At 46.3% G+C, this 15879-nt stretch overlaps 1 protein-coding gene across 1 annotated transcript in view; it reads left to right on the forward strand.

Moving 5' to 3' along the window:
• ACO2 (aconitase 2) overlaps nt 1-15879 on the forward strand; it is a 31351-nt gene extending 15472 nt beyond the window's left edge. Inside the window, exons 6-18 of the mRNA XM_007053318.4 lie at nt 160-310; nt 1648-1752; nt 2322-2413; nt 3056-3161; nt 4246-4403; nt 5607-5680; nt 6494-6605; nt 7260-7382; nt 7719-7874; nt 9461-9652; nt 11118-11250; nt 14329-14450; nt 15400-15879. Of these exons, the coding sequence (XP_007053380.2) occupies nt 160-310; nt 1648-1752; nt 2322-2413; nt 3056-3161; nt 4246-4403; nt 5607-5680; nt 6494-6605; nt 7260-7382; nt 7719-7874; nt 9461-9652; nt 11118-11250; nt 14329-14450; nt 15400-15537 (1662 nt within the window). The 3' untranslated portion in view covers nt 15538-15879. The remainder of the gene's footprint in view (nt 1-159; nt 311-1647; nt 1753-2321; nt 2414-3055; nt 3162-4245; nt 4404-5606; nt 5681-6493; nt 6606-7259; nt 7383-7718; nt 7875-9460; nt 9653-11117; nt 11251-14328; nt 14451-15399) is intronic.

Genomic DNA, 15879 nt, shown 5'->3' on the forward strand with positions numbered 1-15879 from the left:
TTCAGGATTTCCTTCCTTGCCCCACACCCTGATTCTGGGCACTGATGTCACTTGGAAGTGAGGAGGAAAGGGATCCATGCAGATGCTCATTGGCTTAGCCAGCAGAAGATAAAATCTCCATATTTTAGCAAGCTTTCTCTTTTTGTTGGTGCTTCTTAGGTTATTGGCATAAAACTGACTGGCAAGCTGTCAGGCTGGAGCTCTCCTAAAGATGTGATCCTGAAAGTGGCCGGCATCCTCACTGTGAAAGGTGGCACAGGTGCCATCATAGAGTATCATGGGCCTGGTGTGGACTCAATCTCCTGCACCGGTGAGGCAACACAATCTCATTTATTGGCGATGTAGATTGTTACTGGAGGCTGTGGTCTCTGGACAGTAATGGACAAACTGATGCTGTTTGCTGTTCTGGTGATCATGGGGATTGACTGCTGGTGGACTGAGGGTGGGAAAGGAATGTGATGGGAGTTCTTTAAAAGAACCCAACCCCTGAAACTGGCCTGGTAGTTAATGTGCTGAACTGGTGTCCCAGAGACACTGACTCTAGTTTTGATCTCTTGCTCTGTCAGCCTGCATAGCGAGGGAATGCTGCATAAGCTCAGAGCTCCCGCCAGGGTAGGAGTGATCACTCAATTGTGACTCCTGCAATTCAGGAGCATAGAATGGCTGGCTGCAACAGGGGAGTCTTGTTAAATGACCAGTCAGGACAGTTGGCAAGATGCAGGGGCCTCATCTATGTTTGGAGGAGGGAGAGAGAGAGATTTCTTCATGCTTCTGACAGGATACAGGTGGTGGTTGACCTTCCTGTGCTTGGGTTTGAACACCTGATCAGGCCTGTGTAACTAGAGGGAGGAAAGGGAAGCTGGTGGTTGACAGTGAGTGTTGGTGTATGCACTGGTGCTGAAGAAAGGCCTCTTACAAGAGCGGGTGAAGATAACTGGAGTGGGGGAGAGATGAAAGGTGACTGGTCTAGACTAGAGCCCTAGACAGAGGCTTTGGGCCTTCCTGTGGGGAGGTGAAAAGTGGCACTGGCATAATGAAACTCTTACCTAGATTTAGAATGCTCCTAAAACTTCACCACTGTGCTCTTGAAATTCAGGGCTGATCCCAGTGGCGTAAGAACATACTGGCTTTCCATGCTCAGTCAGTGAAAGAATATCTTTTACTCCATTTAAATCAGTCTTTGTCATTTTTCAGTCAACAAGATCAGTCGACTGCTGGCTCCTTTGGCTAGAGAAATGCTGTACAGCTGGGGAGGAGTTTGAACCCTGCCCCTAGTATTGTGCAGGTAGTAAAGAGACTGCTGCAAAATATGCCTGGTGGCTTCAGCAGATACAACCATATTAAGCGGTTGTTTCCTATCGGCTGCATTTTACCTTCTAGAACGCCCCAGCCCTGATCGCCACACTAAAAGCTCTATACAGTCATGTGCATACAAAAGGTCAGAAATATCTGGCATTAACAAGATGGAATATTGGATCAAATGGACCTTAGGCTGAGCTGATGTGGACTTATTTTCCTGTGCCCACCTCCCCCCATTTTGTCCTGGCCTTGCTGTCTCCACCGTAGATTTGCTTTTGTTTGAAGAGCTGAATGCCTTTGGATCCTTGGTCACTTAGTTTGTGGGTCTTTCCTCCGGCCCGTCTCTAGGAATGGCAACTATCTGTAACATGGGGGCGGAGATTGGTGCCACCACCTCCCTTTTCCCATATAACCACCGGATGAAGAAATACTTGAACAAGACTGGACGAGCTGGTAAGAGGCTTGGGGAAGGCTGGTGTCAGGGTGCCCATCTACTCTAGCTTTGGGTGCTCTACCATGTTGCACAGGGGTGGTGCCTATGGCAGACAGTACCATAGAGGTGGCACACTTGCTTACCCTTGGGGGAAGCGGGAAATCTCTTGTGCTCCTCATCAGCACCCCCAGAAAGACTGAATTCAGGAGTGTTAGAAGCTTTTGGCCCCATTAGATTACCCCATTGACTCTTGCTGTCAAACTCTTCTGGAACCTGTTATTTCACATGCTACTTGCTATGGGGGTTGGGTGGAAACGCAGCTAACTGGTACAGTAAGAGGGTGCATTGTGGGCACGCCATCCCAGGTGTATGAGGAGAGTTCAAGGGTATGCGCAATGTAGAAGGCCAGATCAAGTATGTTCACTGAGTGGTGGTCACTTGGGTTATGTGGTGCGGGAGGGGAGATCAGCAGGTAATGTACCTGGTTAATGGTGGGATTGGGAATAGCCTGTGGGCAGTGTCCCTTAGGAGAAAAGGTGTACAGCCTCTCCTGACCTCTGCATTTTCCAGTTTTCCTTTCTTATTTCAGAAATTGCTGCTTTGGCAGATGAATTCAAGGCACACTTGGTGCCTGATGCTGGCTGCGAATATGACCAGCTGGTTGAAATTAACCTCAGCGAGGTGAGGCTCGTTTCACTACCTCGTTCTTCTTGAACATTTAGACATGACTTTGTCCTGGATGAATAAGGAACAAGAGTCTAACATGGGATACTTCATAGGGCTCTGCGGAATCGTAGGCACTTCATAGCTGACATAAAAAGACACAGTGCCTGCCCCAAAGAGCTTGATATGACACAACAAACAAGGGTGACAGACAGTTGGGGAGGTGGATGAAGCAAGGATGAGGCTTGACAGCAAAATGCTCATGTGATGACTCAATTCAAGCAAGTGTCCATCTTGGTGATGCTATAAAGTTTTCTTTCTTAAACAAAAATAAGTAAACTCCAAAGCCTGTCTCCTGACTGAATCTCCAGAGCTGTCTGCCTAGTAAATTCAGTTCCTTGTGCCCTCAGGTATTCCCTTCACCAGAATTTAGGTGAGAGCTCTTCAATTTGTTGACCTCTTCCTGTTACTGAGGTGCTCATAATGGAGAGCTCCATTTTAAAAACTCTCCAGGTCAAGAGTAAATCAATTATTTTTATAATTATTTTGATTATTGGGTAAAACAGACATTTTATTTTATTGAGTTGGGGGCCCATGTGCTAAACATTTCCTTTCTGGCCTTTGTGTAATTCCTCAGCTACTTGTCATTGTTTCTTAAAGCTGAAACCCCATATCAATGGGCCTTTCACGCCAGACCTGGCGCACCCTGTGGCAGATGTTGGCACTGTGGCAGAAAAGGAGGGCTGGCCAGTGGATATTAGAGTTGGTGAGTAGCCTGTTTCCTGGTCTGCATTTTTCCTTGCTAACTGACTGCTCTTGCCTCAAGAGGAAGTGGCTTGCCATCTCCATTCAGTCTGGGCCTGCTTGACTTTCTCAGCCACTTCATGTCTTTCCTTTAAACTTGCCCTTCCACAGCCTGTTCTCCTTGGAGCTCCAAGAGTTGGTCATTGCCCCAACTCAGCATGAGCTTTCTAACACCTGCTGGCCTGTAAAGCAGAGCTGGATTCTTGTACTCTCATTTTCAACATCGTAACACACTGGATGTTTTTTCTATTACTCAGACTGTGGACCTCAGAAGATTACACTTCAGTCTGGAGAAGTGTAATCTAAAATTGAGAGACTGGGAAAATTTCCCCTCATTTGTTTACTTTGTGCATTTGACAGCACTCTGGTGTAACAAGTCTGTTTCCTGTGTTCATGTGATTCTCTCACATAGCAACAGGAGAGAGACAAACACGATTCAAGAGAATCAAGGAAGACCCAAGGAGAAAATGCCTTATAGTGAGATTTAAAGATCTCAATCTGTTCAGTATATTAAAAAAAAAAGTTGACAGGTGACTTGATTAGTGTATCCTTTCCTTCACAGGGAGAAAATACTGGATACTAAAGGGCTCGCTAATCTAGTGGGGAAAGGCATAACAAAACCTATGGCTGGGAGCTAAAGCCACACAAATTAAAACTAGAAATAAGGTGCAGTGAGGGTGATTACTTTTGAAACACACTCCCAAGGGATATGGCGGATTCTCTAGTCTTGACGCCATCAAGAGATGAAGTTTATGCTTTAGTCAGATGCAAGTTATTGGGCTCAGTAATGTGGTAACAGTAAAATTCTGTGGCCCGTGGTAGACAGGAGATCAGGTCCTTCCTCGCTTTAAACTCTATGAATTTCTTAGTGTTATAAAACCAGAGAAATTGGTTGGGAGATTTGGGGTAGGTTTTGTTTTTGTATGTTGTTGGGGCTTTAGATTGGTGTCCCTGTGTTTTCTGCACTGATGGGTAGGTGTGGAGGAAAGGAACCTATAATTGGTAGTGAAATAACTGCTTCCTGTTTATCCATCAAAACCACGCAGGTCTGATTGGCAGCTGCACCAATTCAAGCTATGAGGATATGGGGCGCGCCGCTGCAGTGGCAAAGCAGGCACTAGCACATGGGCTGAAATGCAAGTCTCAGTTCACCGTCACACCTGGCTCGGAGCAGATCCGAGCCACCATTGAAAGAGATGGCTATGTGAGTACGCACGCCCCCACCCCTTCAGCACTTAACCGTCAGAGGAATGAGTCTCTTGAACTGTTTTCCCGGAAGAGCTTTTTTCCAAAGAATTTGAGGGTCTGGAGGCAGGTCTGGAGGCGGTTTAAAGTCTCTTCTTGCTGATCTCTAGAAGCCCTCTTGCTGCTGTCACCCCGCTGGTGGGCTGGCTGCCTTTCCTGCTCCCAACTCTATGTAGGGGTTAGCTTTAGGGCATGGGCTAGCTGCCACTACCCCACTATCTCAGCATGGTGCTCCTGTGCTGAAAACAGCAGGACTGGAACTGTGTGAAATTGAAGCAGCCAGCAGGGATTGGAGCTGCCCGAGGAGAGATGGCAACGCTGTAGACACACAGCCACTTCCCACTGCCGGAGTCCCAGCATAAAAGCTCCCCAAGGCGGCTTAGTAAGGCTGACTGAAAACTTTCCATCCAAACAAGCTGTGATTTGGGGGGGGGGAGGGGGGACTGATATGGCGTGGCGGTGGGAGGGAGGGCACAACCCATGTTCTGACCAGTTCCACAGCTTAATAAAATCCAAGGCTGTCCCATCCAAACTGGGACTACTTGTGAATCTGCCACATCAGCCTTGATTTTTGAATGTGTAGACCCATGTGTAAACGCCCCACTCCACGCACCTGATACCTCTCCCAACACTTCAGTCTTCACACTGCCCATTGCAATCTCTTGATGGGCATCCCAATCCTCTGCATAACGACTCTGCCCACAACCGCTGGTTTTTGAACTGGTCCCTTGTTTCCCACCCCCAGTGTCTGTAAAATGCTTTGCTCCCAGGTGTCCTGTGTCTGGAAACTAGGGCGTGTACCGACAGTTAAGGGGTGGCTCCTGGTCAAGTGAACTTAGTACTTAGTGCAAGGTACTGAACTGGCGGGCAAAACCTTCTAAAACCAGAACAGGATGGGCAGCAGCAATACGAGTGCCCACCTCTCCTCCCCCAGTACTAATTTACAGCCTTTCCTGGATTAAACTCGCCTGGTTTCAAAATGACTCCAATGAAGTACACAAAAATTGAAAGGGGAAGCAAATAAATGGCTTCAGGCTGAGGTGCCCTAGTTAGTGACGTCTCTCCTGCCAGAAGCATGGTGACTGCACACTGAAAGGCAGGAATGCAGACGACTGGGAGGCTTTTTCTGCTGAGTAACTTTGTTCTTCCTTCCTGCCCCCAGGCTGGAATCCTGCGAGATGTTGGAGGGCTGGTTCTTGCCAATGCCTGTGGGCCGTGCATTGGGCAGTGGGACAGGTAAGGGGGAATGCACACAAGGAAATCCCTTCTACAGCTTTATTTCGTGTCTCACTTTCCATACAAATTGGTATCCTGAAGCGCTCAATAAGACTGACTGGCATAGCAGAAGCTGTCAATATTAAGAGTACCAAGTGAATAAACTGGTGCATTCTGGCCACAGATGATCAATAGAAGAGAAAGGAAGAGTTACAGGCAAGGGAACTTTTCAGCTGAGATTTAACATGAGGTGGGGGGGATACTAGGAACTGCGGTGGGGAAGACTCTTGCAAAGAGTGGCCATATTTTAGGAAGGGGCAGAGGAGGTGAATAAAGAGAAAAGGTATGTGTGAGAGGACAGAGTTTAAGGGTCTGCTGGGTTTTTGGTTTTTAAAACCAAAGGGTGACGTTTGACCTGGATCCTGTGTTGTATAGGTGGGGAGAGCCAGTGGCACAGGGGTTTGGAGAGTCTTGTGTTCACATCTTCATTCCGAAGGGCTGGAGGAGCGTTGCGGCGCATTCTGGATACTGTGTGCTGCTAGACTATCATTTGAGTAGCACGGAGATGTGGAGAGCTCAACCTCCCATAAAATATCAAATATCCCTGCTCGGCAACAGCTCACTGAGCGTTGCACACTATAACCTAAACTCCTGAGAGGGAATGTTAGGTCACAGCACTGACCTGATCTCTCTCTCTCTCCCACCTGGAAGATGCCACAAAAGCCAGACTAAGGGGATCTTTAACATCTTGCTGATTCTAGAAGAATCTCTAGAAGCAACATACCATCTGGTGGAGTTAGCAAAGCACATTTGTTCCTCTGCATTTCTTTGTAGGAAAGACATCAAGAAAGGAGAGAAGAACACAATTGTTACATCCTATAACAGAAACTTCACAGGCCGCAATGATGCTAACCCAGAGACGCATGCATTTGTGACCTCTCCAGAGGTACAGTACACAGGCTGGCAGGAGGGAGCTGAACCAGTGGAATGACTGTGGGAATTCAGTTCCTGGGCCTACATTGTCCTTAGAGAAGGTCCTGCTTTCTGGGTGGGGTTGGGAAGAGAAATTGGCAGCCCTGATATGGACTGGACTTGACCATGTTCCAAAAGCTATGGGATGTGAGAAGAGGCCCCTGAAGGCCATTGTAAACTTTGCCTTTGATTCTCTCAGTATAAAATGCTCACTGAGAAATCAATAGTCTGGTTGCCCAAAGAGCTATCAAGATCAATTCTTGGACCATCTACAAAATCCCCAAACAGATTCTAAATCTTGCTGGAATTCAGGGGTGGTAACTTCCTACTCTGCCTCATAACTACATTGTTCAATTAAACTTGTTTGTCCTTTAACTCCAATCTCTTCAGTAGCCCCAAAACTAATTTGTCTTGGCCTGGTTTCATTTCACTGTGAAACACAAGACAAATACATTTGAGTTCCCATCCCCCTGCAGGCACTGCCCCTATTGCTAGTCTTGGAAGCACCATGACTTCTGGGTCTGAGACTTTAATTTCTGGCAGAGTTGGGGGTGGTGGTAGGACTTTAAAATCAGAGAGATTAAGTGAGCAAAACGTACTTTTAAGACTGATTTATATACTTTCTCAGATTGTCACAGCCCTGGCTATTGCTGGCACCCTGAAATTTAACCCTGAGACGGACTCCCTGACAGGAGCCGATGGGAAGAAGTTTAAACTAGAAGCACCTGATGCAGATGAGCTGCCCACACTGGTAACATTTGTCTTGTAGACTGACTTTCCACCAAGTGGGGATGAAGGGAGGCATGTAACATCAGTGGAAATGTATATTACTGCTTGATTAGATGTAGTTTGGGGGTTACTGGGGTGAGGACCACGCTGCTGTGGGAGTAGAGGGTGGCACAGAGGAAGAAAACGGTGTTGGTCATGGAAGACCTCTCATATACAAACAACCCCTTTATTCCCATTATTGAAACACAAGTTCTGGCCTTATTTGAATACAAGAACTTGGCTGCTTTTTGTTTCAAATGCTGTTGTGAGTGTGGTTGAAGAGAATAGTAGTGAACTCTCGATCTTTCTTCCCTTACAGGAGTTTGACCCAGGCCAGGACACCTATCAGCACCCCCCCAAAGATAGCAGTGGGCAGCATGTAGATGTAAGCCTCACCAGCCAGCGCCTGCAGTTGCTTGAGCCCTTTGATAAGTGGGATGGCAAGGATCTGGAAGACATGCTGATCCTCATCAAGGTCAGAAATGGGAGGTAGATTGGGGCTCAGATCTGAAAGGACTTCAGGTAGTTCTAGAACAAATCCATAAAGCAACTGTTGGATTTGGGTGACCTGACTTGGGTAGAGAAGCTGTGCAAGGTTCTAATGACCCACCCGGATTAGCCATTTTGACAAGTGTATAAAGCAGGTGTTCACTCCATCACAGAAAGGGTGGGTGAGTGATTTGTTTTATTTGTGTTTCCTTTCTCCCTCCCCCAACCCTCTGATAGTTTTGTAAGGTTACCTTAGAGGAAGTCATACTGCCCCATAATACATTTAGCTGCATAACCATGGGGTGGAGATGTCTTCTTGACTGCCAGCTGCTCAGTTCATATCCTGAAACATAAGGCTTTGCAGGCCTTGTCATTTATTAGCCTACCTCAGCTAGTGTCACTTTTATTTACTAGTCAGAGAAGTGTCTGATCCTCTTCTGAATCTCTCCTCTGTTTGCACCAGTAATATCCTGCCGCAGAAAGCTAAGGAGGGCATTTCTGTAGCACATTCCATCTTTCCTGTCGTTCCTTTCTGGGAGAAGTTTTTATGCCTCAGGAACTTCCTCCCCTCCCCGCCACAAACACTTTATTTGTATTTTTGCTTTTCTTGTCCTGCATGTCGTGGGTGGAAGTCCCTTCACAATAGCTAAACACTGCTCCTATATTTTAATAGGGTGTGACAGATGGAGCTTTTCATGATTGCTCTAAAGGAAGAGAGAAATGAAATCTGTGTGAACACCCCCAATTAGCGAGGGGAGTTCTGAAATGGAGTCCTTTACGATCTGTGCACTCCTCCTAGAGCATGTTCCCAATTCCCATTGGTGCAGGAAGTGAATGTTGGGTTCCTTGGTGGCCAGTGTTGTGGTGTAAAGTGCTACCACCAGGTTGTGCTGTTCTTGTATCATCCCAGAGCTTTCTGATGCTAGCCCTTATAAATCTGAATCGTGAAAGGTTCCTTTGACTGACACTGGCAGTTTGAGACCAGCAGCGATATTAACAATCTATCTCAGAGTTGTGAGCTCTATCCTTACAAGCCAAGAAGGGTTGGACCATTTCAGTACTTGGATTGGAGACCTTTGTAGAAAAACCGGGTGCTGTGGAAAGTGGGGTTGGGCACTCTTCCTTCTAATTCCTTAGTGAACCAGTGCCCCACTATGAAGTTAAGGGGCACTGTGCTGCCTTTTGGATGAAATGTAGCACCGAGAACTAGATTGCTTTTTTGGTTCCTAATGAACCCACTTTTGTGTGAAGTGTGAAAAAGTGGTTGGGTCAGGTGTCATGGCTCAATTCCAATTTGGAATTCTACCTTTCTAAAATTCTTCCAGCAGTTTCAAATAGAGATGTTCTTCTTCCCTTCCCCTCCATTGCAGATGCAGAATGATTGCTGCATTTTGTCCCAGAGATGGTTGTGATTCCATATCGGGTGTGACATCCCCACATACATGGCTTCTAAAGGGCTTTAGGATCCTTCAGAATGAAAAGTGCTCCAGAAATGCAAAGTTGGTCCTTACAGCATCCTTCCCTGAGTGAGAAAAGACTTTCTCTCATCTCGTTTCTTTTGCTGCACTCCAGGTGAAAGGGAAATGTACTACCGACCACATCTCTGCAGCCGGTCCCTGGCTCAAATTCCGTGGCCATCTGGACAATATCTCCAACAACCTGCTGATTGGCGCCATCAATACTGAGAATGGCAAAGCCAACTCAGTGCGGAATGCATTAACCCAGGAGTTTGGGCCAGTCCCAGACACAGCCCGCTACTACAAGGTGAGAGTTCCTACCTTACATCCACCTCTCCTAATGTCAGAGGATATTTGGATGTGTTCTGGTGAGAGGTACTGGTGACTGCTTAGGTCTCAAACATAGCTAACATAGCTGTCAGTTTAAATTAATCACAAGCCCCCCACCTAAGACAAAAGGAGGTTGTGAACCAACTTAGGAGCTTTTGGACTGAGTGGGTGGAGGGGGTTTGAGGAGTAGTGCAGGCATGTGAAGGCAGAAGAGTCAGGGCAGAAACAGCCAGCTGGAAAGAGCAGCTGAAAGCACTGGCCCTGGCCCTGGAAGAAACCTAGGGAGAAGCTTTTGTGTAAGGGGCGCAAGCTGAACAAGCGTTCTTGGTGTGATGAGCAAAAGAAGGTGTTTCCTGCAGCTTGATTCCCTCTGCATTCAGAGACACGGGACACTATAAAGACTACAAAACTGTATCAAAGAAATACCAGACTATCCCCAATTTCCACTCCCAACAGGAACATCTCCAGCTCCCAAACTTTGACTAGCTGTTTGGCTTGAAAAGCTACAGGTAGGGTGCTATGCTTCATGCTGTTCTGCAGTAGAGGTCACACCATACCTCATCACTTAATTGGGTCTTTACTAGTCCTCTGTGTTTGGGCACCTCCAGGGATCCACTCTAGCTAGATGGGTAACTACCATTGTCCTCTCCCTCCCTGGAGGAGAGAATACCTAGTGCCCCAAAGTTTCTCTACCCAGAGCTCTCATCCTGAAGGGAGACACTGGAAATGCTGCTCAAGTCCCTGCTGCCTTATGAGCACAGTTATGTCTTCAAGCCATGGTGGAACTTCTTCACTGGAGTGTGTTCCATCTGTGATCAATCTGATAATTTTCTAAATAATATCAAACATTTTGCCCCCTCCATTCTTTGAAACTCCTTGCTGAACTTGAGGATGATGGAAACTGTTAGAGAAAATGCGCTTACCACCCTATCCCCGCAGCTTGACAAGTGCCCATGGGTTAACTTCCCATCTGCCAGAAGAATCATGGCTCTCAGGAGCAGTTCCAGGAACGTGCCATGTCTACCTTATGTGGCCTCTGCTGGCAAGGTGGCTGCCACAGGATAGACAATGGCATTGGGGGACTATTCAGGAAGACTTGTGGTTGAAACTCCACCCTGGAGGCTGAGCAATGTCCAGGGTCTCCAAAATCCATTGTCCAGTCAGTCCTCCATGGCCAAGGATGACAATACCTAGCTCTTTATATAGCTCTTAATAGGATGGGAGAGATCGATGTGGGGGTCAGAGGAGCCCTCTGGGGGACACTCCTCAGCAGATTTTTTTAATCCATAGAGCACTAAGGAATGGAAGATGAGTGTGACCACGCACAAGTAACCTTTATTTTGGCATATCTTAACTTCTGAGTGCTTGGCTTTACAACCTTAATGCTCTCAACATAATTTCTATGTGTAATATAAAATTATTTGCATTGCTTTTGGTCACAGAAAAATGGCATCAAATGGGTGGTTGTTGGGGATGAAAACTATGGTGAGGGATCGAGTCGGGAACATGCAGCATTGGAACCACGTCACCTGGGAGGCAGAGCCATCATCACAAAGAGCTTTGCCAGGATTCATGGTGAGTACCACCACCAGCTCCTGGATACTGTGTGGTGTATAAGGAGGTTTCCTTATGGCTTGGAAGACCCATTTCCTTGCTGTGCTCAGCACTGGGAGCAGGAAAGAGAACAGGATCTGCTGGAGCAAATCTATTGTCCATCTAGTCTGGTGTCCAGCCAGCAGTTAACACCTGATGCTTAGCACATGCTTAGTGTTGCTTTTTTCTATTAGCAGTAGCAGTATTTTATTCCAGTAATGCCTAAAAGCTGAAGCCAGGTATTAGCCCCGCAACCTGAAGCAATCTGTAAGCGAGGGAACCTTGCGCACAGACCTTGGGAGACAGGCCAGTCCTCGCTTACAGACAGCCCCCAACCTGAAGCAAATATTCACCAGCAACTGCACACCACACCTCAGAAACACTAACCCAGGAACCAATCCCTGTAGCAAACCTCGTTGCCTACTCTGTCCCCATATCTACTGTAGCGACACCGTCAGAGGACCCAACCACATCAGCCACTCCATCAGGGGCTCATTCACCTGCACGTCTACTAATGTCATATGTGCCAGCAATGCCCCTCTGCCATGTACATTGGTCAAACCGGACAGTCCCTACGTAAAAGGATAAATGGACATAAATCGGACATCAGGAATGGTAACACGCAAAAGCCAGTAGGAGAACACTTCAATCTCCCTGGACATTCTATAACAGCTTTAAAAGTAGCTATACGTGAACAAAAAAACTTCAGAAACAGACTTCCAAGAGATACAGCAGAACTAAAATTCATTTGCAAATATAACACCATTAATTTGGGCCTGAATAGGGACTGGGAGTGGCTGGCTCATTACAAAAGCAGCTTTGCCTCTCCTGGAATTGACACCTCCTCATCTATTCTTGGGAGTGGACTACATCCACCCTGGTCAAATTGACCCTGTCAGCACTGGTTCTCCACTTGTGAGGTAACTCCCTTCTCTTCATGTGTCCATATAATAATGTCTGCATCTGTAATTTTCACTCCATGCATCCAATGAAGTGGGTTCTAGCCCACAAAAGCTTATGCCCAAATAAATCTGTTAGTCTTTAAGACGCCACCAGACTCCTTTTTTTTTCCAAACATCTGCCTGATTGGAGGGAGTGTTGTATTCTTGAACCCAACTTCTGTATCCAGAGGCAAATCAGAACACCTCCTTTTCATCACTCCAATGTTTCAGTAATCCCAGGAGCAACCAGTGCCATGCTGGGGCAAAAAGAGCTAATGTGACCCTTGCTGTATAAACAGGGCAGTAGGAGTAGGGAGGTGATTTATCTCTGTATAGGCTTTATTTTGCCGCACTGCTGAGACCACTTCAGAGCTTTATGCATTATTCCAGAAGTCACCATTTTTAAGAGGATGTTGAAAGAGCTATGACCGAAAGATTAAGCTCTTTGTCTTACTCTACGGTGTTTTTCAATCTGTTTAGCTTACCCAAACAAGGACTGAAGTGATTTGACAAGTGTGTAAGTACCTTCATGAGGAAAAAATATCACATACTAAAAGACTAATCCAGCAGAGAAAGGCTTAAGAATCAATGGCTGGAAGCTGATCAAACTAAGAAAGGCACAACTTTTAATGGTGAGGATGATTAACCACTGGAACAAACTACCAAGGGATGTGGTGGATTCTTCATCTGTTGATGTCTTCAAGAGTGGATGCTTTTTTGTCAGTTGTGCTTTGACCAAATACAAGTCATGGGGCTCAATCCTGGGGTAACTAGGTGAAATTCTGTGGCTTGTGCTATACAGGAGGTCAGACTAGATGACTTAATGGTCCCTTCTGGCCTTAATCTATGAATCCCTACATACACAGGAACAAGCTTCTCCCTGGGGAAGCTCCATTGAAGTCCACTCCCAACAGGGAAAAAGATGACCCCAAAAAGCTTACAAACCATCCATCTTACTATAAGGTCTCTAAGTTATTGCATTCCTATCAATTTTTCATGCCTGAAAAGCCATTAGAAGTACTCTTCTTAGAGGTGGTATGTAAGAAACACATGCCACGTGCTTCACTGCTCTGCAGACTCAAAGCAACAAAGGTGTGCAGGGGGTGAGGTGGGATAACAGACAGTGACTTTTAGATCTTTTGCAATTGTCTGTCTGAGGAGTGGGAGTTACTAAGCCAGTGGTGGTAGATATAATGCAATCTTTCAGAAAGTTGTGTACCATTGAAACTCCACCTGTGTCTGTGGTTTCCATCTGTGTTTTGAAAATGTGCCTTAAACAGTCTCGGCTTTTTCAGTAGGATCTGCAATGGAACAGAGTTGGGTGTGTGTCTGGATGCTTCCCTCCCCAGCTTCTTCACGCTTCAGCCATGTTTGAAAGTTCAGTGTGTGCTGGATCTCAGATCTGTGACAGTACTCTTAAAGACCAGATAAAATGTTACTATACTGCCCCTAGAAAAGCTAAGCATAGTTTGGGGCAAAGTTACAGAAGGATCGATGTCCGGTTTCATCAGCTGTAATAGATACACCAAGGCCTCCAAATGTGAACCAGGCATTCCATGGTCAAACAACTTTATGTTGTGGTGGAAACATCTCAGATCTTGTGAGTAATGAGATTTTGCAAAGTCCTTATATACTTAGTACCAATATTTATTTATACTGTTGTAGCGCCTAGGGGCTCTAGCCGCATTGTGCAAGGCACTGTAGAAACACGACAGCTGCTGATTGATATTCAAATACCAAGTATGGTGGATATTCTTATACCTCTGTGATTCTGAGCTTATCCATCACATTCCTTGCAAACTTCCCTTCCAACTAACAATGCTCCTCCTTGTCTACTTGCCAACACTGTTGGGTGGAAGGAGGAAATGAGGAAGATACCTTCCTGATGCTTGTCAGCAGACTACTATCCTTCGTTTCATTGCTCAGAGGTGAGAGCTGCTGGATAAAATGAGCACTAGCTATGGAGCTACCATTGTCTGAGGGACAGCCATTGCATTGTCAGTATATTATGCTGCAGTACCTATTAAATGTGGTGTGTTGTTTATCCCCCATGCCAGGCTCACTAAACTGTCCTATACCCTTTGTGGTGGGTGGTGAACCCTTGCTGTCTTATTTACAGAAACCAACCTCAAGAAGCAAGGCCTGCTGCCTCTAACGTTTGCTGACCCAGCTGACTACAACAAGATTCATCCTGTGGACAAGCTGAGCATTGTGGGCCTGGCAGATTTTGCACCTGGAAAGGTAACTGGTTGGATTTCCTATTGCAGCAATAAGCTGCATTTTGCTTCCACTGGGCTCACTCCCAGGGATCAGAGAGATTTCTAGGGGGAGGGAGGGTTATGACTAACTCTGCTCCTAGAGCAGCAGTTCTCAAACTGTGGATTGGGACTCCAAAGTGGGTAACAGCCCCATTTAATGGGGTCACCAGGGCTGACTTAGGCTTGTGGGGGCCCAAGCCCCATTACCAGGGCTGAAGCCCTTGGGCTTTTGCTTCAGCCCTGAGTGACGGGGCTCAGGTTACAGGCCCTCACTCCTGGGGTGGAGGGGCTCAGGTGGGCTCAGGCTTCTGTCCCCCATCTTGGGGTTGTGTAGTAATTGTTGTTGTCAGAAGGGGTTCATGGTGCAATGAAGTTTGAGAACCCCTATCTTAGAGGGAGTGATGGAAGCCAGGCCTAGTGTTCTGAATGGAGTACTTACAAACATAGGAATTGCCAACCAGATCTGAATGGTCCCATGTAGTCTAGTCCAGTATTCTGGACTTGCTGGTGGTCCAGAGAGCTAACTCACTGCATGGTGTTGGCCTCAATTCCTGCTGCCTCTCTCCATTGAAGATGAGGTAAAAATAAATTACTTCAGTTATTGCTATTCCCTGTAACAGATTGCTGTAGCTGTCACTGGAGTGTTAAGGAATTGTGAATGGGAGAATCGAGCTTCCTGATTGCAGAGGACGAGGCAGTGTCTATAGGGCACTTGAGCGCAAGGACCCCTGGATTAGAAATTGTGTTAAACAGAAGGGGTCACTCACTCCTCTACATCAGGGGCTCAGTGTGCGCCTTTAAGTGATTCCTTTTAACCGGGTAGGATGAAAGACTTTCTGGTGAGCATCCTGCATTGTCTCTTACAAATGTTGGTCCATGAAAGGAGAAAATGTAAACTCCACTCTTTTGCTTCCCTCTTCTCCCCTCTATAGCCCCTGAAATGCATCATCAAGCATCCCAATGGGAATCAGGAAACGATCCTGCTGAACCACACCTTCAATGAGACCCAAATAGAATGGTTCCACGCTGGCAGTGCCCTGAACAGAATGAAGGAGATGCAGCAACACTGAAACAGCTGCACATACACCCAGTGGACTTGGCTCTGACATCTTCATAAAAGTGCAATTCCATGGCTGTTGAACATAAATGTCTGATCAAATGTAACCATAGCTTCTTTTTTGTACCTGTACTAGTTCACTGACACTGAACAGGGAGTGCAGCTCAGCTTGCTGCTGTGTGGTTTCCAAATTCCCTAGATCTTTGGTTCAGATTTCACTTGTATTTATTTTTGAAGATAACTGCTCAGTTGGCTTTTTCTGCCCAATCATTTCATGGATGGCTGAAGAAATTTAAAGTAGGACTTTTTGGTTCTTGTGAAAATATAAAATTGCAAATAAAGATTCTGTGATGGA

This window comes from Chelonia mydas, chromosome 1, assembly GCF_015237465.2.
Source record: "Chelonia mydas isolate rCheMyd1 chromosome 1, rCheMyd1.pri.v2, whole genome shotgun sequence".
Classification (NCBI taxonomy): Eukaryota; Metazoa; Chordata; order Testudines; family Cheloniidae; genus Chelonia; species Chelonia mydas.